This window comes from Poecilia reticulata, chromosome 23 (assembly GCF_904066995.2).
Source record: "Poecilia reticulata chromosome 23, P_reticulata-male-v2, whole genome shotgun sequence".
In the NCBI taxonomy this organism is placed as follows: Eukaryota; Metazoa; Chordata; class Actinopteri; order Cyprinodontiformes; family Poeciliidae; genus Poecilia; species Poecilia reticulata.
The window spans coordinates 4,693,427-4,719,432 of record NC_088852.1 but is presented as its reverse complement, the minus strand read 5'-3'; the positions used below and the strand labels follow the sequence as shown (position 1 = coordinate 4,719,432).

At 40.2% G+C, this 26,006-nt stretch overlaps 1 protein-coding gene across 4 annotated transcripts in view; it reads right to left on the bottom strand.

Annotated features, from left to right (window-relative positions):
- Nucleotides 1-26,006, bottom strand: part of ppp1r12a (protein phosphatase 1, regulatory subunit 12A) — a 44,788-nt gene that overhangs the window by 4,903 nt on the left and 13,879 nt on the right. For 2 of the 4 annotated variants that reach the window (XM_017302854.2, XM_008400439.3), the window contains exons 2-25: nt 21,851-21,981; nt 16,949-17,067; nt 13,395-13,554; nt 12,182-12,326; nt 12,031-12,105; nt 11,850-11,941; nt 11,598-11,755; nt 11,383-11,510; nt 8,800-9,024; nt 8,325-8,416; nt 8,052-8,165; nt 7,303-7,455; nt 5,873-6,034; nt 5,623-5,790; nt 4,597-4,687; nt 4,181-4,363; nt 3,917-4,085; nt 3,045-3,166; nt 2,872-2,937; nt 2,200-2,216; nt 1,991-2,108; nt 1,197-1,301; nt 1,057-1,104; nt 162-212 (exon numbers count right to left, since the gene is read on the bottom strand). In XM_017302854.2, the coding sequence (XP_017158343.2) occupies nt 162-212; nt 1,057-1,104; nt 1,197-1,301; nt 1,991-2,108; nt 2,200-2,216; nt 2,872-2,937; nt 3,045-3,166; nt 3,917-4,085; nt 4,181-4,363; nt 4,597-4,687; nt 5,623-5,790; nt 5,873-6,034; nt 7,303-7,455; nt 8,052-8,165; nt 8,325-8,416; nt 8,800-9,024; nt 11,383-11,510; nt 11,598-11,755; nt 11,850-11,941; nt 12,031-12,105; nt 12,182-12,326; nt 13,395-13,554; nt 16,949-17,067; nt 21,851-21,981 (2,892 nt within the window). The remainder of the gene's footprint in view (nt 1-161; nt 213-1,056; nt 1,105-1,196; nt 1,302-1,990; nt 2,109-2,199; nt 2,217-2,871; nt 2,938-3,044; nt 3,167-3,916; nt 4,086-4,180; nt 4,364-4,596; nt 4,688-5,622; nt 5,791-5,872; nt 6,035-7,302; nt 7,456-8,051; nt 8,166-8,324; nt 8,417-8,799; nt 9,025-11,382; nt 11,511-11,597; nt 11,756-11,849; nt 11,942-12,030; nt 12,106-12,181; nt 12,327-13,394; nt 13,555-16,948; nt 17,068-21,850; nt 21,982-26,006) is intronic. The other 2 variants (XM_081604239.1, XM_008400446.3) reach the window with 1 other exon arrangement.

The following is a 26,006-nucleotide window of genomic DNA, read 5'->3' as shown; positions in this document are numbered from 1 at the left end:
TCAGCAGGTAACAGGAAACACTGAACATGTATCATAGTAACGCTGTTCTGTATTATTTTGAACGGCTAATTAGTGCATCTCTAATTACCAAATTCAAAACTTAGGAGGACAAACCCCTTCTGTAACAAATAACGTGAATTTATGCATGCAACTTTTGGTACCTTGAGTTCCTCCTCCATCTCAGAAATCTTCCTTTCTAGAGCTCTTCTTTCCTGTTGGGACATAAGAGGCGGGTTAACACTGAATTAGAAAAAATAAAATAAAAATGCAGACAGATTAAATGATGGTGGCAGATGGTGTTGGGTGATCACACACACACACACACACACTTCACTCGCATGTCCTGTGAGGGGTGTTCAAGCAACAGCCAGCTCACACCTAAACAGTAAGTGACTGAAACTGAAGTCAACTTTCTACAGGCAGACGGTCAGGCTGCCTCAACGACTGAAAGACTCGACTGTTTATTCGGATAATTAACTTCGGCTTCATTAAGTGGATTTAAAATGGAGGATTAAGAACACAGATTGGCTGGGTATGAACTAATCAAACTAACTGGTATTTAAAAGCATGAAAACACATGCACAGGGTCTGCTAACGTTTCTTTTTTTCCAGCATAAAATTGGATAAATCCACTTCCACATGTTAAAAACACTCAGAGATGGTGACCACACACTGCCACTAATGTTAAAATACAAGTGGAAAAAGGAGAGATAGTAAAAAAAAAAAGAAAAAAGCAAAGTGTAGTGTTCTGGGTGGAGAGCCTGACTGATGCCAGCTACCACAGCACAAAGTGAGCCTACAGGCAGCAGCAGAGAGCAGGCCGTTATAAAAAGTCAGGGTAAGATCATACCACCACCCAGTTGGTAAGAGGGCCTGCTTGTTACCTTCAGACATAAACCCATTAGCAGTGTTACTGGGATGTTTCAAATATCGTTTTATTTCAACAATAACTTAGTCTTAAAACACACAGGAAACACAAAGGATCTGGTTTTAGTTGATGGTTATGTAACAGAGGAGTGAGATGGAGGTGGCTTGGTGGAGTCGTTCTGCCATTACCCTTTTCTCCATCTCAAGCTGGGATCGGTCAGCGTAGCGTTCCTGCCTCTGCGTTAAAAACACATCATCAAACTTTAGTTGCCTTTCCAAAACTGTGTTAAAAAAAAAAAAAAAAAGATGAGCAGTGCAAGTGTGCATACCTGTGTAGCTTTCTCTAACTGTAACTTCAAGTCTGTCAGCTCCTGGTCAGTGTCGCGTAACTGGGCCTTCAGCTTCTCGTTCTCAGCTAAGATCTGTTCATAGAGCTGAGAAAAAAAACTAACGTCAAAACACGTTTAATGCCGAGCAAGTGTTCACCATTTATTTAGATTAATTCAATTCAACTTTTCATTTGATGCATTTAATGGACTGACATTTGGAGCCTATTATGGAAAATGATGGCACACCCTTGTTCACTGCCAGGATTATAAGGTAAAAATTATCTGGACACTACCTGGGGTGAAATTTAAATCAAAAACAGACGTCAATCCATGTTGACATTTATTTAAAAGAACAAAGTGAAGGCAAAAAGGAAAAGCTGCATGTGGAAAAACTGAGCACACAAAATAAAACAGCTTGTAAAAAAATATTTGAGAAGGAACTAGATGTAAATATTCTGTATGAGCTTGGCCTCCTTTTCTTAAACCATTTAAAGTGTTTCTTTCATTTTGTTCGTATATTTGTACTCTGTATGTTTAAGTTAGATAAAAATAAAAAAAAAATAGAAAAACCAGATCTGATAGGTACACATACAAAAGAAGTACCTTAAAGAAGGTTCATCTGATTTTTCCCCATGACTGTTAAATATTCACTAAAAGAATCTCAGACAGCAAGATGTAAAAAGTTCTGTGTCTTACATGGGAAGGAGACCAGAATAACATCCGCACTTTCAGTTTCTCATGCCGTTAATGTCTCGTTTTTCAGACACAAAAGAAAGCTGAAAGTGGATGCTTACCTTTTTGTAGTCGGTGGCGTCGTCTCTATCCAGTCGGCTGGAGTACGGCCTTCGACTCTCACCATAACTACGGCTAAAAAGAGCATCGTTGCCATCTAAATATGAACTGCTCTCATTTCTGCAAATAGATCAATAAAAACAGGTGACATTAGCAACTCAATATTGCAGTCGAGCAACAGCATTCAAAACATGGTGATGCTGCAACTTACCTGGACAATCTGTCACTCTGTGAGGAAACAAACAAAAGAAGTGTCAATATAAAAGAACTGAAAAGTAGATTTGTCTCACCTAATCAGCCTACGTACAGTTATTTAGGAGCAATAAATGAAATAATATTTGCTACTTTTCAGCTCTCTGTTAGTAGCTGGAGAAGCCGTGACCTAAAGGTCTTGCTGTATCCAGAGATAAACACTCATTTCCTCTGGTAGTTCTGCTGCAGCTCCACCCATCGTAAGTGACGGCTAGCAGCTGGAGTTCCTCCACTTCTCCCTGATGGCTGACTTCAAACAACAACTGTCCGTCTCTCTCTCTCTACCAAACAGGAAGCTCACCCAGAAACTAATGAGTTTGAAAAAGCTGCATTTTCAGCCTTATGTTGCATCATTAGTGAATCATGACTAATTTTTAAAAAAACAACTTAAAATTTTACTAAAGTTCAAAGTATTTTCATTCCAAACACACCTAAAACTGAAGCTACCACAGTGTGTTTGATTCTTAAGGTCAACTGAGTGACAAACGATTAAAATATTTAAAGGAAAAGACAAGAATAAAGAATAGAAACCAAAGAGCAAAAATCAAAGGGAGAAAAAGCAGGACTACTTTGATCTGACTGACAGGATGAAGTTCTACTTTTGGCCCTTGGTGTGTGTGAGGTTAGTCACCTGTGGCTCTCCCCTGGTGCTGCCCTCCTCCGAGTCTGACTGCTGCTCAGGGTCATCAACTCCACCCTGGAATTTAAAAATCAGAGAAAGCGGTCGTCTTGGGACTCACCATCAGAACATCAAGTGTCCTGGCCTGCAGAGTGTAAAAATAATAATAATAAAAAAAGTCTTACGTCTTGAAGCAAGTAGGAGACCCCAGTGGAACGTCTCTTCTCCCGGGGCCGCCTGCGATCCCGTATGGAGCGGGGCTGAGACTTGTCCTCCCCTTCCTTCTCCTCGTCCTTCTTGTCCAATTCTGTCTCCGGAAAATAAATTTTACATTTCTTCACATCAAAAATAAACCTTTAAGATCTCAATATTTCACCTCTAAGTGTATGTATTCATCTGGCAATTTGTTGGAATTTTGACATTTTAGAATAATTTTCAATATGAAGTGTGTGTCGTCAACAAAGTTTATTGAACTATTCACTAAATTTATTGATACACCAAACATCTAGATTTCCTTAAAAAGTTCCTCTAAAGGCAGCTGAGGCATTCAGAGCGTCTGAAAATAAAACGGAAACACATCTGCATTTTAAAGCACAACATAAAAATATTTATCTGTATGGTTTCATTTTATAATTACTGTATGAAAATATATTGAATATTTAAATACAGATGCTAGAAAAGACTTGGGCTGCAACAAACTAAACCATAGACTGTGGATTCAGGTGAACTAAAAACTTATTTTTTTCTAAAAATCAAAAGAAATCAACTTACATTAGCTTTTTTTAAACAGTGACATTATGTACTTATTGTATATCAAATATCCTAGAAGACTCCAAGTATAATAGAATAGAAGACAATCATTGTTCTTCTGAAATATAGGAAATAAAACAAAGATGAATTCACAAAAATAGTGTTTACGTTGATTATGAGAAGCTATGGTTGTTTCAGAAATGATACCAAGTAGTATCTTACTTCTTCCCCACAGGTTTTCATCTACATATCTTTGCCTCAAACAGTGCAGCTCTTATTTATTTCGGTGACTTTGAAGAGGACCGACCTTTTTCTGTGTCTCGAGAGGACCTGCTGTAAGATGAGGTGATCCCCGTCAGACTGTTGGGCCGGTTGAGGGCGCTGGACCCAGAGGACAACGAAGAGCTGGAGTAGGGGGCAGTGGAGGCAGTGCTGACGGTGGAAATGGAAGAGGAGGAGGAGGAAGGCCGATAACGCTGCGGGAAAAACAAGGCGTGAAGAGAAGAAATTAAAAATGTGTTAATTACAGTCATCCATCTCAGGAGAGTGATGACCGAGGTGAAGCAGGTACCTCTTCAAAGCTCCGGTACTTCGATCGGTAATCATCCTCCTTGGTCTCCGTCTCCTTCTTCTCCTCCTGCTGCTTCTCCTTGTCTTGCTTCTCTTTCTCCTCCTTCTCCTCTTCGCGGGTCTTTTGGGGACGAGTCCTGCCAATTGTTTTTTCAGCCTCTTGTAGGTCAGTAAGAGTCACACCCTGGGAAAAACAAGAGACATTTTCTCTTTAGAAAAATGCCACTAAAAACTGTTTCAGTCCTGCAGCAGCAAAGAAAAGTCGCAACTTTAAACCCCGATGCAACACACAACGGCTTAGGTTCATTTTAATGATAAAAACTCTGCTCCCGATGAATTTTAACATTGAAAAAAAAAAGACACTTCCATCTGGTTAAGTAATAAGATGGAGTACATAAGCATAACTGACTGACTGACCTGTGTGGAGCGCCTCGACTGCCGGGCCTGTCTGGATCGAGCTTTCCTCTTAGACTCGGACTCCTCGTCTCGCACCGGTGTCAGGTACGACCTGATGCAGGAAAAAACACAAAACAAAAACATTTTAAACGTAACTCTTATGTGAGGCGACTCTCTGCAGAATGAAAGTAAAATGATTGTCCCCGTCATCTTGCTCGAAAGTATTATAGATGTATATTTTTTCCAGAATATTTTTTTTCCTGGCATTTAATCAGAAATGTGATCCAGCTTATTTTTCTTTGTACATTATGTCAAAATAAACCTAGAAATTGAACTTGAGAAAGCTACAGCTGATCTTTTGGGAGCAGAAATGCACCTGAACTGCTGCAGAAAAAAAAAAAAAAATCAAACCAGGAAAATGTTTTAAGTAATGTACATATATTAATGTTGAATTCTTGTGTAATGTTGGCAGAAATCTCCAAGCTTTCTTAAAGCACCAGTATTATGTTTTTTTCCAGCTACATAGTGCCATTTTATAGCATAATCAAGTAACTATGTTACCTTCAGTTGTACGACTTAGTATTGAGATTAAATTCTAAGTCCATATCACCAACAATTAGACACATGACAAAAAATTCTGAATGGAGGGGGGGGAAAAAAACAAGCAAGTATTCCCAGTTTAAAACTCAAACTCATCTGCAAAAGAACAAACAGAAACAACAAAGCGTTGCGGTTGGCAGCGTGCTCCTGTTGGCCACACAGCGATACCAATGACCCTCGGCCTTCAGCCCAGTCCTTATATGGGGAAGCAGCTGGAGCGGTCCAGACTGTGGACCTGCTCCCACACAGACAGGTGGCTCGTTTCAGCGAGCCGCTCTGCTAAAGCAGACTCTCTCCCTCAGCGTGTGTGGAAAAGGAAACTACAGAGGAAGATTCTTAAACTGAAAGCGTCTAGTTTGCTGTGAAAACACTTCCTGGTGAAGCTATTTTAGACACATTTTTCAGAACAGAGCTGCAGATCAGGATTAAAAGGGAAGAGAGTTTTACCTGCGTCGTTCCGGGCCGGTGCCAATGCCAGTGAGGGCGGTAGTGGTGGATATGGCGGTAGTGGTAGACGTGGTGGTTGTGGTAGAGCCAGTGTTTATAGTGGGGATAACTGCAGCTGAGTCCTTTTCCTTCTCCTTTTCCCTCTCTGCACTCTCCTCTGACCAGTACCTGTTACCACAGCGAGCATTTTACCAAAACTGAATAGTTTGTCTCTGTAAGCTCCGACTGACCACAGGTGGAAGAAGTTTACCTGCTGGTGAGACTGGTGGAGCCGGTTCGGGTGGAAGAGGACCCCAGGCTGGAGAGGAGGCCGCGGTGGCCAGTGGGCGAGGTAACAGACGAGGTGGTGGTGGTGGGGGTTGTGGAGGAGGTGGAGGAGCTCAGGTCCTCGTGTCTTCTGCCAAAAGAGCCACTGAAGGGACACAGATGTTACATAAGTGAACCGGTCTGCTTTTGTTCCGCCAGCTCTTTTATCCCCGTGTCATCTCTGTCCTGCTCCTTTGCTGAGGGTAGATTGAAGCCGATACGCCACATAAATCTGATGAGTTTAGGATGTTCACCGATTCCCCAGGAAACAGCTGAGAGTCAGTGAGACCTGCAAATAAAGTCAGAGCAGCTGATGCCTCTTAAGGGAAAAACCCAACATCGGCCGCATCTGCGTTACTTAGAGGTCCTTATTATAGGACTGCTGGTAAGATTTTATTGCTGTTTGTTCTTTAATGTTATGAGCAAGAGAACAGGTCAGATCAAGACTGAGGAGAGTTTGTGCTTGGAGGGCTGAGATGACTCAGATTAGCAAAGATCTCCACTGATTAGGGAGGAACATTGCAGATCAGTTATTTTCATTTCTTATTTTCAAAATGCATTTACAGTGCTTTGTAAAAATAAATATCCATACCCGGCTATTCCCCCCACATTGTCTTAAATTACAATAAGCGTCAAAAGTATTTTAGCAGGATTTTATGTGATAAACCAAATAGTTAATATTTGTAAAGTGGAAGGAAAAGATAAGTGGAGCTAAAAACCTCTGAGTTAATTTACAGCTGCAACTTACATGAGCTCATCAGCTTTGAACATCTACAGATGAAATTTTAGCTCATTTTTGTTTATAATGTAGTTCAGACTTGAAAACAATCATTTTTCAAGTCTTATTATAGACTCTTCATAGTACACCAACATGCTGTAATTTTAAATCAAACTGTCACTTTAGCTGGAAGGTGAGATTCTGCAACTGGAATCAAAACTTTTCCAGCCTTCAATAGTTTTATTTAGTTCCATTTATATTTCCATCAACTCTGACCAGTCATTTAAAGTCCTATAAGTTTTCCTGTTAAAAAAAGCTTTTTTTTTTTTTTTTTAACTATTGCTTTTATATTTAGGGGTATTATACTGAATGGTCATAAACACAATCTGGAATTTATTTCCAAAATTTTTGACAGCATGTATTGTAGTTTCAAGGCAAGATGTTGAGAAGTTCGGGGTTTTTGTTTTGTATTTCTCCTGCATTTAAAGTATTTAGACAAACAAAAATCCTTGTGCTTAAACTTCAGAGAGCTGAACAATATAATCTAAAAGTCAGAGTATGAGACGTTGCCGCATAAACCGAGGGAAGACAGAAAACATCCAGCGGAGCAGAGAGGCGGACAGAAAGGACAGCTGGGTGTGGAGGCAGCGGTGTACCTGCGGTAAATGCTGTAGGACGGGTAGTGGGAGGAGGGTGGCTGCCAGGGTTTAGTATTACAGGTGTTAGGATCCAAGCTGGAGGTTGACGAAGACTTGGCTGGCACGTCCCGCGTGCTGCCGCTCCGCCCCAGTGCTAGCGTATGGGATGTGCTAGTGTGTCGGCACGCAGGTGGCCAAGAGAGTTAGCAGTGGAGGTGCGCACACACACACACACACAAACACGGACAAACATTTACATATAAAACACACAAAACATGTTTAAGTCTATGAAGCTTTGACACACTGCTGCTGCATTCATAGCAACACAAAACTTAATGACATCTGGGAATAAAATAACTTTACTTCCTGCTTTCTTTTCTTATTATATTTTCGGTAGGGAGACAGAAAAAGTTTCCAGATTGAAGCTGTTTTTAATAGATGGCTTAAAGCCATAACTTGTCGGGATATGAATGCAGCTTTAGTCTATGCTCATGTGTCACAAACAGGAATATGATTTATCTGATGCAACAAACAGTAGCTGGGCTTGTTAAAATTTAAAAAAGTGGTGCATTTTAACTGTGGCTTGACAGAACAGGCACAGTCATGCAACACACTGTGGCCGGGGTAGAGAGGCTACAAATAAAAGCATGTACATACATATCGGCTGATCTCACTATGAAAAGCAACTAGTGGTGATTGCAGCAGGTCAGATCTAAAGGAAGAGAGCAGACGCTGAGGGGAGGGATGGAGGTTTAGCAGGAGCTAACCTGCGCTGGTAGCTGGAGGTCCGGTTGGTGGAGGAGCTTCCTTCGCTGTTCTTCAGGTCGTCGTCCCAGCGTCGCCGGGTGTAAGAGCCGCTACGTATCAGAGCTGTGGAGTCCCTGGGGAGCCACAAGCTCTTTTAGTACCCATCCATTTCTTTACCTCATCATTTGCTTCTACTAACTTCTATAATCAAAGCATTAGCACATTAAATTATGTGACTTTATTTTTATTTTATTTTTTTTGCACAGAGTCGCTACTCTGCTCCAGGACTTCACCTGTTTTCCTTCTCGTCGATGTCTGAAGTACTGGCAAGTCTCCTGGGGATGGTCGGGGCCACGTACGCAAGCCGGGTTCCTTTGTCTTTCTCCTGTAACAAGCAAGCATTCCGTTAGCAATGTAAAACAAGAATTTATTGTTTTAAACATGAGACAAAATTAAGTAAAAGTATCTTTTTAAAAAAAAAAAAAAAACATTAATAGAAAAGGCAGTACCCTGTGATACGACCAGGCTAATTAACACTTGTTTGGAGACAATATTTACAATATTTGGTCTATTTATGGGATAAAATTAAAAGAAAAGCCATTCCAGAACGTTAGTGTGTACCGATAATTTTGCAAGGAATGATAAAGGCTGAATTACACATCCACAAAATTATGTGTCTGACAAAATAAGTATGAAAGTATTTTCTGCTCGCAGTAGAAACAGAACGCTGGACTGAAAAAACAAATCGTCTAACTTGTCGCTGCTGACCTTTTCTTTTTCTTTGTTGTCCAGGGATGAGGTGAGGCGAGGGCTGGAGGCTGAACGCATCACGCCTGTAGTGTCCTTTTCCCTCTGAGCTTCCTTTGTGGCTGTGATCTCAGAGAGAGCGCCGTAGCTGCCCGTCTTCCTCAAACCCAGACGCCACGAAGCCGGAGACTCGTCCTTCCTGTCCTCCTCCACTTTGGCTGAGACCTTTGCGGCAGGCTGAACGACCTGGAGAACGAAAGGGTGATGCAGCAGCTTAGATAACACTGAAATACACATTTATGCTCATGACTACAGCTACATTCTTAGTAATTTTAGTAAGCAACAAAGCGGGATCACGTCAAACGCTTGCTGATTAATTTATAAGTATATTTATCTCCTTGCACCTCTTCCCATTTTGTCAGGTTACATACAAACATTATGTATTTTATTGTGTCAGACCAACACAAATCTGACTGCACAGAGAGCAACCTAAGACTTAAGACAGCTCTTTACTTTGACTGGGCCATTTTAACATGGAAATACTTTCATCCAAGTCATTAGGTTAGAAAGGGAACCTCTACCCAAGGATGGCTTTGAATTACCATCAGCTCCAGTCAGTTTCCCTAGCCATGCTAACTCATGTAGCATGATGCTGCCATCACCAAGCAAATGCACAATTTGACTAATTGAACCTTTTTCAATAATTGATCTTTCTTGCCACTCTTCCATGGAGACATGATTTGTGGAGAGATAAAACCACAGTCAGCTTACCACTATTTAGGATACTGATTACACTGAATTTTCTCCACACTTTTCAGTGTAAATCAGCTGAATACACACTTTATTTTTGGGGTAATTAAAAAAAAAAAAACATCTTGAATCATCATGCTTCTTTTTTCACTTTAATATGCAATTTTCTCGGTCATAACATATAAAAGTGTAAGAAAATGCATTTTAGTTTGTCATAGTAATGTGACAAAATGTGAAAAGCTGAAGAGGAACAATTACTTACGCAAAACACTTTATACTTTATGTTATTAAGGATAAAACCCCAAGAAGAAAAGAGATCTTCCCATCATCTTTACGATTTGGCTTCGATCTAAGGTTTTAGCAAACAAAACTGATTCCATACTATTTTAACCTCCGTCAGAGGATGAAAGCAGTTGAAAACACAGGAAACACACAAACACAACTTAAAAAAAAATATTAGCAGTGCATTTGTTGATTACAAGTGGAAAAAAAGCACCATGTAATGTTGATGAGTGAAAGGGAAGTTCAATCACTTGTTGGATTTTTCCACTAGGGTAGAAGCCATGGTTAAATATAAGTCAAAAGAATTCTGTTTTTACACAGTTGTACAAATATTTACATCATTTGTAAGTGAAAACATAATGGAAAGCTGGAAGTGATTGACAATGTGGCATCTGCAGGTCAAAAGCTGCTGTCCCCTGAAGACATCACAATTTACTGCTGCGCAAAATTCTTTAACAGGCCAACCCCAGAAAGTGGAAAAATCCTACATCACCTGGAACAGGTGGGGAGTTAGGGGAGACTTTAGTGCTTCGTGAGAGTGCACAAGTGCATGTAGGATGAGACAACAACTCTGGTGCACACCAATGCCTCACCATGGGTTTTTTGGGCACAAGAGAAATGCCAGTTTTGCGCAAACCTTGACGCCACAATGCAGGACAGCCTGGCTCCGCCAAAGGCATGAGAGGTGTAATGTAATCAAACTAAAAGACGACCGCGGCAAGAGCCGAGGATGATAAAACGGGACGGACAGGGAGGAAGACAGAAAGGTTGAAAAAGAAAATAAGACAGAAGCAGAAGCAAAAGAGACACACTTTGTGCGTGAGGACTTCAAAGCCGAGTCGCACCGCCTGGTGCCGAACTACTGGTGCCGATCAGGTGAAATAATTGCAGTGGATCGGTATGAAAAATGCTCAATTGTCAATCAGGTGTGGTGTGTAAGAACCAGGCTTTAAATAAGGTCTGGAAGTTTAAGAAAGCAGAACTACTAAAGCAGACAGGATGAGTTCAACTCAGTGACCGAGTTCAACACTTCCTGTGTCGATTTAAACTTTTCCACACAGCTTTTGATTCAGTCAGCAGCATCTGGCCATCCAAAGACAGTTCAGTTGCTTTCCCTTAGTCACACAAGCAGCCACAGCAGCTTACATTTTGCCATGCTCAAGTAATGCTAGAAGAGGAGTTGAGTCTTTTTGCCAGCAGAGGGCAGCAGATCCAAAAGTGGCCACAACACAATTGATCAAGGAAAATAAAATCTACAGCTTTTATAGATCCAAATTTTCCAACAAGTCATTTTGAATGGGAATTCCTTTTTGTTTAAGAGCCAAAGAAAGAAAAAAACTACAACTTATTTAACTGATTTCAGTTAAAGAGTGAATTAATATCAGCACTGTGTTCAATCCTGACCACCTGCATTCACACACAGTGCCTTGAATAAGAAATCACCCCCTTAAACCAGCAGGATGACCGTTGGATCATGCCTGAGCTGCAACTCTGGGCTTCCTTAAAGGGTTTATTTAACGAAATCTCAAAGACTAAACTGTTTTAATAAGAAATTCATCCGAGAGGTTTTACCTTCTTAACTGGTGAAGTGGGCGTCGTCACCTGATTTGTTGGACTCGTCGGAGACGACGTGCTGACGGCGGCCGGGGTCGTTGTCGTCGTCGTGCTGCTGGTCACCGCTGCTGGAGGCTTGCTCTTGTCTTTGGAGTAGCAAAGAATATTTTCAGCCACGTCATAATGACAAGTATTCAGCAAAATCTCTTAATTCACGTTTTTGTGAAAATCACCTGCTTCAGTTTCAGACTCTGAATCTTCCTCCTCCTCCTCCTCACTCGAGCAGCTCGATTCGTCCTTCTTCCCCTCCTCTTCTTCGTCCACCTTCTCCGGTTCTAAGGTCTCGATGCGCGGCGCGGTCTTTTCCGGCTCCAGAAGCAGCGTTTCTTTGCTGAAGCAGAAATTAGAGCAGAAATGTGATCCTTTCATGTAAATATTTGCACAGATTTATTCCCCCCCCCTCAGGTTAAATCCCCCCCATCTACCTTTTGAGTGGTTTCAGTGATTGGTTGTTGTCCCCTGTGGTTGTCACCTCAATCAAAGGAGACTTCTTAGCGTCCTTCTTCTCCCTCATCAGCTGGAATAAAGACAAGAAGCATGACAATCGGTCTCAGAAGCTCGTCCAAACTCATTAAGCTTGAACGAATTATCCAGTCAGTGACTCACCAGGTTTTGTTTCTTTTGTAGCTCTTCTAAATATCCCAGAACATCTTCATCAGCTACATCAAAAGCAGTCTGGCCCTGAAGGGAAAGAGGTAAAAATAAGTCAAGCACTGCAGAAACACTGCGTGAGTAACAACAAGCTTCCAATACCCACCATTTTATTAACAAGCTCCATGTTGCACAGATTCTCCACGAGTATTCGACACGCCTCTTCTTTGCCCCAGTGCGCCGCTGCGTGGAGAGGCGTCCAGCCATCATAGTCCTTAATATTTACGTCATAACCTGCTTGGATTAAAAGCCTGGGAGACAGAAAGAGTGTGTGTGAATTAGTGAATGTTGATAACCGATCCTTTATGCAGCTGCCAAGAACGACACAACCTCGAGTCAGATTAACAAAAATCTCTGCCCTGCAAAAGTAGTTAATGATCACAAGCAGCAAAATATTTAAGTGGAATCGTTTGTGACGCAAAACTGCACTGTAATTGATCTTCACTGTAAAAATATTAAGCAACTTTTATGCAAGATACAAGTCAATAATTACTTGGTATTAATAAAAATGAACTAGTTTCACTGGTAGATGATTGTCCTTATAATTTTGGGAAAACATCTTACAAGTAAGAAAATCTGCCAGCAGAATACAAGTTTCTATAGATTAGTCAAGTTATTTTTAAGTTGTTAATTTTGTCTTATTTCAAAAGCTCTGAGATATTTGCACATGAAACTAGACCAAAAAATACTTGGTAAAATTTTGAGTTTTTGCAGTGTTGAATGCGTTTTTATCCTGATTTAAGTTTCTCCACAATTTGATCCCCGACCTCTCTGGCATATCCAGATCTTTATTTGGAGTAAAAAGGGGTTAAATACAAATACAAGAAACAAATTTAGGTCCACTGTGGGTTTGTCTATCACATAAAATACCCTAAAACATTGACATTTGTGGTTGTTGTAAGAACACATGTGACGAAGTTTAAGGGATACAACTGTTTTGCGAGGAACTCTGTGAAAACTTCCTTTTTAAACTTTGCAAATTGTGTGTTTTATTTCAATTGTACTGCTAAAGCTGGATGAAGCGCAAACCGACAGCTCGGTGTCACACAGGACCTCGAAGAACCACAGGCAGCGGCGTTCTGGCTGCCATCCCGGAGCCGAGGAACGAGTTGCTGCCGCTCCGATGCTCACGCGGCGCAAAGTGTATTAACAACCCACAGAAACCATGTCAAAACAAAGCGAAATGATAAGACGCAACTACTCTGGGAAATCTTGTGTTACGACCGCTGTCATAACCCAACTCCGTCCCCTAGTGCTCCTCTGGATGCACCCGATGAACCAGCGTCGTGCTGCAGGTTGCTACATGCAGCGATGCTTACTTTAAAACCTCCACGTATCCTTTGGCGGCGGCTACATGGAGCGCCGTTCCTCCCGACTTGGCGTGCCGGGTGTCTTGAATCTGACCGCTGTTCAGCCATTGCCGAGCATCTCTCAGCATGATGCGCTCCTCCTCTTTTCGGGCTGCCTCTATGTCCAACCCTGGAAGAAGAAAGACAAATGAAACTGTAAAGACTACCTACATCTGAGGAGAAAGCTGCTGCCTCGCCAGATATATTCCCAAAGTGGAAATAGTAGAATAACTCTTGGCACTTTTATCAACGTTTCCACACATTTGATTGCATCTGGCTGATTGGCGTGCATACCAGAAAGATGTCTCACCTTGCTTCATTTACAGTTTGTCAGGTGATGTCAGTCGAACTTCTACAAACGCACGCACACGCGCGCACACATACACACACCACATAATCAGCCACAAAACAAGCCACAGTTTCCACCGTAGGCATCACTGTAATTAACTTTAGCCAAGTCTTTGTGTTATATGCTGTATTTCAGGCTCTGGAAGAGGAAAACCAGACCGTAGATAATTATAGCGCCACCTCCGAATACAAGGGTTTTGTTGAGTACTTTGTTATGCTTTGGGGAACAGTTTGTGCCAATATCCAGTAAATTAAACAACACAATAGTTGCAAACACAGACGCTGCTTAGCTGGTTAAGTGGGTCAGTATGTCAGTGTTATACAATCCATACAAGGAAGCGGTGAAAACAGCCCCGACTTAATGTGACACCTGGCTGAAACATGTCCTGAAAACTCACTGCTGCGTGCTGCGCTGATTTTCCAGCGGAGCCTCAACTGTATTGCATAAACAAAGACCCAAGAAGTATTCTGGGGTCGGAGCCAAGCTTAAGCTCATCATAAAGCTTTTTTGCTCCATTCTGATCAAAAGCTAAAAAAGGAAAGTCTGCGACTGCACGCTCGGGTTGGCAAATGCTCGGTTGAGGAAAAGCCGACATTTTAAGGAAAGTAGAAAGAGGAAAGTTAGAGTCGTGCCATCTTATTTTACTTCGCACTGGTTCGGAGTTTGACTGCATTCATATTTTCTCAACTTTACAAAATATTAATGTTTTTTGATTCAACAAAAACAATCAGTGAAATAAATGGTCTCGTCTGAGATTGAGCTATTCTGCAACCTGAAGCTCAAGAGCCACATGTTGCATTTAAGACTCTACTGTTGGTCTCAATAACTGTGGCTACAAATGCTAATGCATTAGGCAACGTTTTATTTATTTATTTTTAAATCAGCTTTGGCAACTTTTCATAACATATGCAACATATGCATAAGTAACATATGCAAAACATTTCTGTATAAAATTACAATAGCAGTACAATAATAATAATAATTACTAAGCAATTTTTTGTTTTGGTTGCAAATTATGTATTTTGATTTAAAGTAGTTACTCTTTAATTTAATAGAAACAAATTATATAGTAGGTTCTGTTGAGGTAATTTGTTTCTCTAAACAGATTTTCTTTAGCTTAACCAAAGGTCACTGACCTCTGCTCTAGGTGCAACCACATGGTAGAGACCCATTTAAAACGAGTTGCTGTACAAAGCATCACCATGGAGACAGAAAACAGACGGCTATCCCGGAAAAAAAAAAAAAAAGAAATGATCAAACCAGGCATCATTTTTCTGAATGTTTATGACAAACTCTTCCTAAAACCATTAGAGTTTACCCCAAGGTGATAACATGGAAAAGTTCAAAAAGTTTGAATGTCTATGCAAGGCACTGCATTCAATGCAATTCACCAGAGCATGACAACAAACTGATGCACATCATTTTACCTAATGTAGAGAACCAGGGCTGACCGGGTCAGCCAGCGTCCTTTGATCTCTACTGAAGCAGACAACACAGTCTATAAAAAGCATGGAGCCTAATGGCCTCTAAGCAGCAACACAGAGCAAGAGCTAAGTGGAAAACTTGGCACTCCAAAGCTTATTTTCCTTAAGTGAGAGAAACGAGTCTACCTGACCTGAGATGACACAGATCGCAGTGAAATATTGAAATATTTGATGATGACTTGAAAGCGATGCCACTGCAGCATTAATATCCAGATTTCAGCCAGTACAATGTGAAGATGGAGCTTTGGGAGTTCCCTCTACAGAATCGAGGACAAGTTTTCTAAGCTGAGCGATTCTGTTGGCCCCTTGCTAACAAGTTTAACTCTGTGGTGTCCATCTGAAAACAGAAAAATCAAGCCACAAACGCAGGGAAGTGTTACACAACAGCTGGTTGCATAATGCTGCCTACTACCTCTAGCATAAAAAAAAAAGAAAAGAAGAGAAAAGAGCAACTTCCCTCAGGACAGGATCACTGCAAATTCACTCTCCAGTGGAGCTTTGTCATGAAAGCAGTTTCTGCAATCCTGCTTTTGTTTTAAGAAACAAAACACTGAGATGCTAGCTGAGATCTGGACACTGCAAACAATTTAGCATTATGCAATAATGGAGGGTTTGGCTGAAGGTGATCAGAATAAGACAGGAAACACTTCCTGTCTTATTCTTAAGTACTTATGCCTGAAGTATGCTATACTTAAGGCAAATAAAGATGCTTTAAGTACAGTGGCGCAACTACACATTATTCAGGTGGATGCGAAAACATAAATCGGCGCCCCCCCCCCAGGGAAGGAACGTCGGGGTGAAGGAGCGACGCGTAAGGCGCGCTGGAGTGTATGGGAAAACATCATCGGCGCGCCGCCCCCTCCAGACGGGGTTTTGGCGCCCCCTCTGGTGCTGCGCCCCTATGCGTTGCATACCCTGCATACCCACTTTTTGCGCCACTGTTTAAGTATCACATATAGATCTGTTGAGGTGGAAATGTATGTACACGCATTGCAACTTGTTGTAAATGAACAAATTGATTTATCCAACACGTTAATGCCACAGACAATGAACCACAAACTGATGAGCGCCCCCTGTGGACAGGAGCCGGGTGACACGTTGGTGGACAGCTGCCCTCCATGAAGGAGTGTCCCAAACAGAAATAGTAAAAACTCAACTTTTTACTTTTGAATCATCACACGACAGTGAATGATACAGATGGATGACTTTTCTATAACGAGTTAGTTATATTAGGGAGCCAGGAAAGCAGCAGGTGGCTGACGCACCAACTCTTTAGATCATATTTCAAAACACAGACTTGCATGAATGAAATACCAAGAGGCTCCTTCAGGATGCCATTCAAATTTAAGTGCATCATTTGATTCTAGACATTATGTAATGAAGTTGGTTCCAAATATTTATACGTTCATATTTTCTTAGATTCAGTTCTGTGTTTCAAAATGGCGCCATTAACAAAGAATGTCATGAAGGCATTTATTAACTTCAATTCAAATTGTTCCGATGCAATCCAATCATACAGTAAGATTCAGATCCATTCACACACAGTCCAATAACTACAATACAGTCAAATGTATTTAGTCATACTTTACCAGATGATAAAGATATTTGCCAACAGCACATTTTTAGAAACTGAGTAATGAGACGTTTTGGCTCATCCCACAGGGAGTTGGGGGATGGACGACATACTGTACCTTGTCGGTTAATCTCGTTTTGTAGAAGTTCCTCCATTGGCTCCTCCTCAGCGATGTCCAGAGGCGTCTCCCCCTCACTGTTCACAACTCCAACATTAGCGCCTTGGCTGATCAGATACCTGCAGGGGAGAATTTCAGCAATTTCATTCCTCAAAGCAATGTGAAGGAAAACGTTAGGTCCTGAAACCTCTGAGGAAACTGTGCGATAGGAAGGAAGTTGATGATTTTTGCTTTTAGTTCCAATGCCAGCGGTGCGCATTGTTTTACAGGTCAGGTAGATTTAACACTTATAGAATACATTGTAATCAATCAATGGCAGTTAAATAATCATAACTGTACAAAAGGAGTATTCATATAAGTACACAGGAGTAATGCATTACATTTTATTCTGCAACAGGGTTACATAGTGAGCCATTAAGATGACAACATTAGATTATGAATGTTTAGAAATCTATCTGCCAAAGAAAGAAAACAAGACATGCAAGTTTGGTACCAAGCTTGAACCACAATCGATGGAAACTATATAAACATTTAAACATTGCATGCATTTCCATAATTGCAAAGAATAATAAAGTGACAAAATGGTTCAAGAAAGGTACGAAAGGATTCACTCGCAGCTAAAAAATGGGAGAAGAAAGTAACAAAATGGAAACATTTCAATCATGTTATTATCTTCACCACTGAACTGTAGGATTCAGATCTTAACAGGTGTGGGCATCAAATATGGTGGCGATCCAAAACACCCAATTATAAATTTGGCATAGTTACTGCAGTAACTTGCCGTCTCCGTTTTGTACATTGGGATGACTAGTCCAGTCCAATACATTGTGCGGCTCTAATATTCATTAGCCAAGATCTTAATTTAATTGCATTTGTTTCTCCGGGTCTCCTAAGGCTATGAAGAAAGCGCAACGGTTTTAAAAAATAAAGCATAAAAATATGAAGTCAGATGAAGCAAATGTCATTTTAATTTCAAGGCCTTCTTTCCTGCAGCAACTGAAGACATTTAAACCATTAAGCCTCTCTAGTTCAGCTGCCTCCAATTAAAGCGGTGGTCACACTCAGGCCTTTCTCATTAGACCAACAACCCACTTCAAACACTCTTGAATTTCACACAAATAGAAACTGACCAAGAACAATTACGCCAAATTTTCAACCTTTTTGATTGGACGTTCTGTTCCTTTTTTTACCCCCAAGGTTGGCTCAATAGGTTCTGTGGTTCTGTGGTCTGCAGACTCACTGAATTCCTTACCCAAAGCCTGCATTAGGTTGACCTTAGTGAGAACGGAGCCAAACAGATCTGGCTCTGTTCATTGACTACAACGATTGTAAAAGAGGATTGCTGGGATTTAAATGGACCTACTGAGAGCTTCTAGCCTACGTCAGGTTGTAGAGTTTCTCCCTCTGTGACATGATGTCTCCATTAGTCACCCATATCGGCACAACCACTTGACATTTTCCTCAAAAATGTTAAACAAATGACTTCTTGTTTTCTGTTACGCTGCCTCTTGCCGGTGTGTTCCTGAGGATCCACTCAGAGCTGACCATTTTTAAACCAAAACGAAGCATAATTTTTCAATATGTTATTCAATACGGTATGTTTGCTTCTCCCCTGCCAGCTGCAGTTTTTGGAAAAAACATATCAGCCCAGAGCTAGACTTCTGAAATGTAACCCTAGTAAAGCAGGTCAAAGAACACTCCCACTATGCTGAACAATGAGTACTACTGAGCTCCTTTAGCCCCTTCAGCCTGTTTAAAAATCTCCTGATAACATCTATGTGTTGGTTTATGCCAACATGAGCCATCTTCTTACATGACAAATACAAAAAGGGCAAGAAATACTAGAGTGCAGCTCTAGGTGTAGAGAGCAACCCTAATCTCTTAGAATTCAACAACAACAACACCAAAAAACAAACAAACGAGGATTTTTTGTCAAGAAGACACCAGAACTGGTAAATTTTGAATATTGAAGTTTAACAAATAGCTATAAGGAGGTTACTGGAAGCGAGAATGCAGAGGTTTTAAAACAACCCGTTGACGTTCACTGCTGGCTGACAGAAGTTCTCCGTACCCCGTCTCATAAGATAAATTCTGCGTTAAAAAGTGGGATTAGCAATTTGTTCTGTTGCCAACAACTGTTTGAAAAACTCAACGTTGATCATACGCTTCCATTTTATCTGTTGATTCAAAGAAGTATTCTACAGTCAGAACTGTAAATAGTTTATATTTGCAACTTGCACTGCATCCTTTATGACTGGCAGCAATGTTGGATATTTTCTATGGGGGTTGTTCGACGAGATTAGACATTTTCCAAAGTAAATTCTTGTGTTTTAATCCTAAAACCCAGAAAATTTGAGTTTGTAGTACTAAAAAAAAAAAACTATTAACCACAGGGAGTATTTCTGGATTAAGTAAAACAGGCACCGCTTTGAAACTGAAGGAGCACCAACCACAACTCTGGATTAGGTAATGCTTTTTTTTTTTTTTTTACTAGAGTTGACCGATTTAAAGCATCGTCTTTGCAGAAGTGATGGTGGTGCTGCTTTTGTTTCCATAACCCGAGTGTTCTCGATTTTGTGGCCTGAAATATTTTCAAATTAATACAAAATTAGCATGTGACTGAAAATACTCTACAATGCTAAAACGCATCTGAACCGCAAAGCCCAGCTAAAAAAGGAGCCACCCCCTAAATTTAACTTAGTAAAGATGAAAGAAACTCTTGTTGGAAAATTACTGAGTTATTTTGTTTCAGCTGGCAACAAATCATTCTTTGAACAGCAATCTTACATGGTGTGAGAATGTCAGGATTCAAACTTCAATCATGAGTAAGAACTTCAAGGTCAAAAAGCACACGAGTTTCACAGTTTGGGCCTAGAAGTGATAGTTTAGAAATTTTAAATGTTTTCTTGAAAAGGTTATAAGATGTTATTTTAATCACAACAAATAACTGTTGGAGTCTAGATTTAAAAGTGAATTGTTGGACCTAGAGGCTAAAGCTAACAGCTAGCCAAAGAGGCGACCAAAGCAGACTTCTACACCCTTCAAACAACTCCAGTTTAAAGTTATAGTCAAAGTATTTGATGAATCTTTAAAGAGAGCCGTTTGCATTATTCAGTAATTTACACATAAGACAAATATTTACACCAAAAAGAGATAGGAAACAATGTGAAAAGCACAAATATTCTAACACAAAGTGAAGAAATGAGTTTAACACCACCTCACTTCTATATGAGGGTCTAGCTTGAAATGCTTCACATGTTCTATTCTTGGACTGTTTGACACAATCAATGGTTTCACACCATTTACCTCCATTTCCTGTGCAAATAACTGCACAATGACATTCTGGAGCAAATGGCAGAAGTTAGCTTTCGTATTGGTTAGCTGTTCGCTTCAGCTTTAAGAACCTCAATTAAAAAGCCCTGAACTCTGACAACCCAACACACACACACACACACACACACGCACGCACACACACTCTATAGAAATTCTAAGCAACTCTGGATGAACACAGTTTTTTAAGCCTGTTGTATTGGAAATCAGTCTGAGGAGGCCCATTAATGCCGAGTAGCATAATATCTATTAAGTGTTAGATGTGTTTCAATCAATAATATCACAGTAGGAACTTTATTAAATATTACAAATCACTATCCTTTCTAAATTCCTGAGAATGTGAGGGAATTGTGTCACAATAAATGATTTATTATCTAAACGAATGCCTTTGTTATAAGTGAATAAATAAATTGCCGCTGCTTTTAAAGGATCTCTGGGGAAAACAAAAGCTTTGTTTGCAGCTGGAAGGAGTTTGTATGCACTATTAAATGCATTAGTTATTTTTTCCATGGGCTGTGTCTTATGGCTTCAATCAAGCACTGTTATTAATTAAGAAAGTAACTCATAGGAAGAAAAAAAAACTACAAAAAAAGAAAAATTGCTTTTAAAGTACGACCAGGTGACGGTCGATAAATTTGTCCTACTTCCAGCCCTAATCTCCATCTAACACCATATCAACATCTTCCTCTTTGTCTGAAAATATTTTAACATTCTCATCTGAAAATGCAACCAGAAATGAGTCAATAGAAAAAATATTGTTGTGCTGTTCCAAATGCATCTGAAACATGAAGACCAAACTGCATCAACTACGTTACAGTCATTCAAATGCAAGATGCGTTAATGTTCAAGTTGTTTTCACAGGCATGAACCGAAAATGCATATTTGACCTTTGCTTTCACCTTTTCTCTCCCTCTACTGTGGACCGTCTCTAGTTTTTCTTCACTTCTGAGAGCAGCACAGCACACAGTAGCCAGCTTTGCAGCTAGAAGCTACCAGTGGTGGCAGATCCATATAAATATATAAACTTCAGCCTTTTATTTTACTGTTATGTCATTTTGATCAGAAAATCGGACAGTAGGGAAACAGAATAAAAGAAAGCCAAAGATACTGACAGCTTAATAGTATGTGAAGATGGTCAGAAGAGATCAGCTGCTTGCCTATTCTTGTCCGCAGCTCTATTGTTAACAAAAAATACATGTTCTATTTCTAATAGTCGAGAAGTGTAATACAAAGAATTTGCCAATAAAAGATAGTTGTAAGCTCTGTTTTGTTAGATTTTGCTAGCATCAGCACTGATGTGGTAGAATAGCGTTGAAAAATATCTTAGCTGTTTTGTTCTGTGTGTTTTCGTAGTGTTAAGGAAGTTTCATAAAACTCGGACAACACGGCAAAGAAAATGGTAAAATAGTCAGGCTCAAACCAGTCATCCATTTTTGTTTGATCTTTAGATTAAAGAGTGCAGCATTCAGTGTAAAAATAAGACAGGATGTAAAGGATGAGTAAGCAGAACTCAAATTCTGATGAAGCTGATAATGTTTCCAAGAAAGAAAGAAAGAAAAAGAAGACACTTACTCTGCTATGTCGAGGTATCCACAAGAAGCTGCAGCATGGAGGGGGATCCAGCCCTCGTTGTCAGGCTGGTTGACGCTGGCTCCGTGTTCCACCAGGAATGTCACCATGTCAATGTTGTCATCTATGCAAGCCTAAAAGAAAAGGGGAGCAGAATGAGACCACAAACTTCTCCACACACACTTCAACGCGAGTTTATGTCAGTGGGAAAGAGCATTTGAGTCCTGCTGATGGATTGTTGTGTGTGTCCAGAACTGTTGAGGAATTTAGGCAGCTGGAGCTTAACCAAAATGCCTGCACATAGCAGGGGTGCTTGAAATACCGCAGAGTGTAACGCTACGCTGGTTGATACAGCCGTTGACGTGTTGTGTTTATATACTGATAATTTATGAAGAGAAGGGGAAAAGTGGAATAGGTCAGCTATAAATGACAGATAAACGTTTTGTCCCAGAAATTCAGATAGTTTCACCCAGATCAGTTCTAAAAATTAAGTTTTATAATTATCAATTCAAATATAATTATTACCAACTCATTCATTTACTGAATTCTTGCACTTTTCATTAAGGTATTGGCTTCAACAAATTTTAATTAGTATAATATATTTTGAATATTTGCCTGATTATTTATTGGATCTTATGGACATGATAACATACATCGCCCAGCAGATGTTTTCATGTGGAGAAACTGAATGTTTAAGTAACCTGGAAAAAGAAAAAAAAGAAAAAGTAACTAAAATCTCTGCCAAAACAGCTTCATTCATTCAATTAAAAGCTACACATAAACCGCTTTGTCACCCCAGAAGCAAAACACGCAAATGTCTCCTTTGAATGAAAATGAAATCTATGAAAACCATCTCAAATTAGACAGCAGTGCCGTTTGAACCGTGTCCTAACTAACACCACCCACAAACCAAGCTGCCGCACAAACCAAGCTGACAGTGACAACACAAGTGACGCCTACGAGAACTAAAAAAGATGGCAAGTGTGGGAGTTCTAATTTAAGACCGATTTAAATCATGATGGAGGCGTTTCGAGACCATCTATATGATGACTAAGAATTTGCACAAAGAGTGAGCAGGCCTGAGATTCTGACGTACTTTTCATTAACTGGTAAGGGTTATGAAATGCTGAATGGAAAAAGTATGGTGATTTTATACTGGCTTTAAAATATATATATACAAATGGTATGTTTTGCACAATTTAGTTTAAAAAAAAAACATTTATATTTTGTATAAAGAAATCCCTTCCAATTAAAACACCTTAATGTCAAAGATACAGTTAGCTGTGCTTTACTTTTAAGAATAGTAATAAAAATAAAATACAAAAGAAAAAAAAATAAACAAACGCCTCCAACCCATGACCTCTTAGCTGCACTCTGGACCATGTGCCTCTCTTCTCGGGTTGCTATGACAACATAAGCATCCACAGGAGAAACAGACACACATGATCGCATGCCGGCCTCCTGTTCAGGGCACACTACTATCCGAGTGGAATCCTTGTCCAAATTTGGACCGTTTTGGGAGCACTCTCCCGCTCTGAAGCATTAAAAGCCTCGCTGCGCTTATCTGACAGTAACCGTGTATTTGTGTTTGATGTGCATGATATTATAATTGAGATTCATTTATGTGGTCCGGCTGTACGTAGGCGAGAGAAAGCTGGAAGGCTCAGGGGGAGTTTTTCCACAGCAGGTTTTTCTTTGTTATAAAACAGAAAGTGATGATTAATTAATAAAAGTTGAAGTAGCCTTCGAAATGGAGGCAAGACCTCCAATTCACTGCACGTTGTACTGTTTCAATTCTGCAACTATAAAAACAAACCCTGGTGGTCTTAATTGATTTCAGATGAGAATATCCAAAAATATCCAAACTCTGTAAAGAGAACTGTTAATCAGATATTTTTCTTCATGGTTTCTGGTCAAGAGCAGCAAATTGTTCAGTAATTGAAGGAACAAAAGTCCCATTAAACTACTACCAGTATCAATAAAAGTCAGCATTAAGGTCTTTTTCTGAAAGGTTGATTTGGCTTTACACCAGGTGTAGCAATGAACACCTGCCAAAAAGTTCCACTTTTGTCTCACAAGTCGGCAAAATATTTTCCCACATGACAAACGTGGGTCAGGTCTGGAGTGGTTTGGGTCTTTAAGACGGGAAGGATTCTCATTCCTGAATCGTTCTTGTGAAAAGTGCTTTAGATGTTGCTCTGTGTTCCTTTCGGACCACAGAGTCGTCAATCTGCTCCTTGGGTAATTTTGCTAGTTAGCAAGGCACGCCTGGAAAGAGTCAACACTTTTCCATGCATTCTCCAAAGCTTTGTAAGACTTTCCACACAGATGTCACTGAAATTAGTGAAACTCGATGAAAACCAACTAAAGAGAAAAAAAAATAGATTACTGCTCTTTCAAAAAGAGCAGTAATCTCTCACCCACCCACCATCTGAGCATGGTGGGTGGGTGATTATTCCCGCAAGGTGGTTGGGTTAGCTTATAACTCTAAAACGCAATCTTCATTTGAAAACTGGTTTGTCAATATTAAGCCTGATATTAACATTTGATCATCTCAAACAACGAAGTGTTACTACAGAAAAAATTAACAACAAAAAACTAACAAATGAGCAGATACCTTTTTACACTCCCATGAGTATTATTCCTGTGCTATGTGTTATGTGTGCTTTCTCTAAAGTAATTTGATTTGGAACAAAGACAGGTAGCCTGTACTGAGACACAGAGTGTTCAACAGCAGCCAAAACGGAAAAGAAAAAAAATAAAATAAAAGCATTAATTCTCTGCATAGTGAATGGGTTACATCACCCATTAGTACCGTCTGAGTTTTCACTTTTACATTTCCAAAAACAATTACCCACAGCAGAGAAAAATCACAGAAGTCTCAGCTTGTTCCCCTCAACTTGTCATAATGAGTTTCAGTTTGTATTTTAGAATATAAGGGGGATTATCAATGCAGACTATGATCATAGTTTCATTCTACACGCTCGAGAAAGCTTGTATATTGGCAGCCGCCCGTTTTTGTGAGACAACAAGAAGAAAATATGCAATCACGATCGCATAATTCTGTCTTCCTCCTCATCTAAAAATGGAAACAAGCCCGTTTAGGCGACCGTTGATGGTGGCGAACGTCCCTTAAACGCGTCAGAGGCCTTCCTGTGAGGGCCGCTCCAGGCAGCTACCATACTAATTCCTTAATGGCCGTCGTGTTTTGTGGTTGACAATAAAGTTTGGTGTCGTAGCCTGAAGGGAACATTTTCAAACAACACATCTAAAAACCTGCAATGTGAAAATTCTCCTACATATAGGAGGCAGCATAAATTTCTGCATACTGAACAGACCTAATCAAACATTTGGTGCCTAGCAGCAGACAGTCATTACACACTAACTAAAAGGGTATCCAGGTAATCAATTGAATTCACACGGGGAAACTCATTAGCCAATCAACTCAGTCACTGACAAAGATCTGTGCTAAGCCTGCATACATCAAATGTGACGCAAGTCCTCCTCCTACATACGTAATGCTTTAAACCTGTTTGGGTGGTGTCATTCAGAGAGGAGGCGGCGAGAAGGCAAGCCAGCTTCAAACATACCAGTGTGCGCAAGAGAAAGCAGGAAGAATAGCTTTTAAACAGAGCTTAAAATCATCATTTATAGTTGATGCATGTTCTTAAATGCCATGTCAAAGTGTCATGGCCTCGACTCTGCCAGCTGATGAGCAGTGAGGGGGCAGTGCTGAGCCACACAGCTGGAGAAAAGAAGCGTTTTCTCCTGACTGTAAATGAAATAATTAGCCGTACTACTCTGTTCTGTTTATATTGGATCTATTTATTGATCCTTTATATATATATATATATATATATATATAAAGAAAAATTAGCTGAAACCCCCAAGCATACAGGCCATTAAATGCACCGTAATTGATGTCACTTAGTGAGACAAACAAGCTGCGTTCCCGCTGCTGGAGCTGATAAAAACCTGTGCATAATGGAAACTGACACTTCTGGGAAGTTGATGCAACAGCAAAAATAAAATGAAGCACTACGCCAAATCAATGGACACAGGAAGCTCCATTTAATTGGTCGATACAGTTTAATGTGGGCTGTGTGACCAGCCTCTGAAAACAGCCCTGCTAATCCATTTCGGTGCACACAGGGTGATT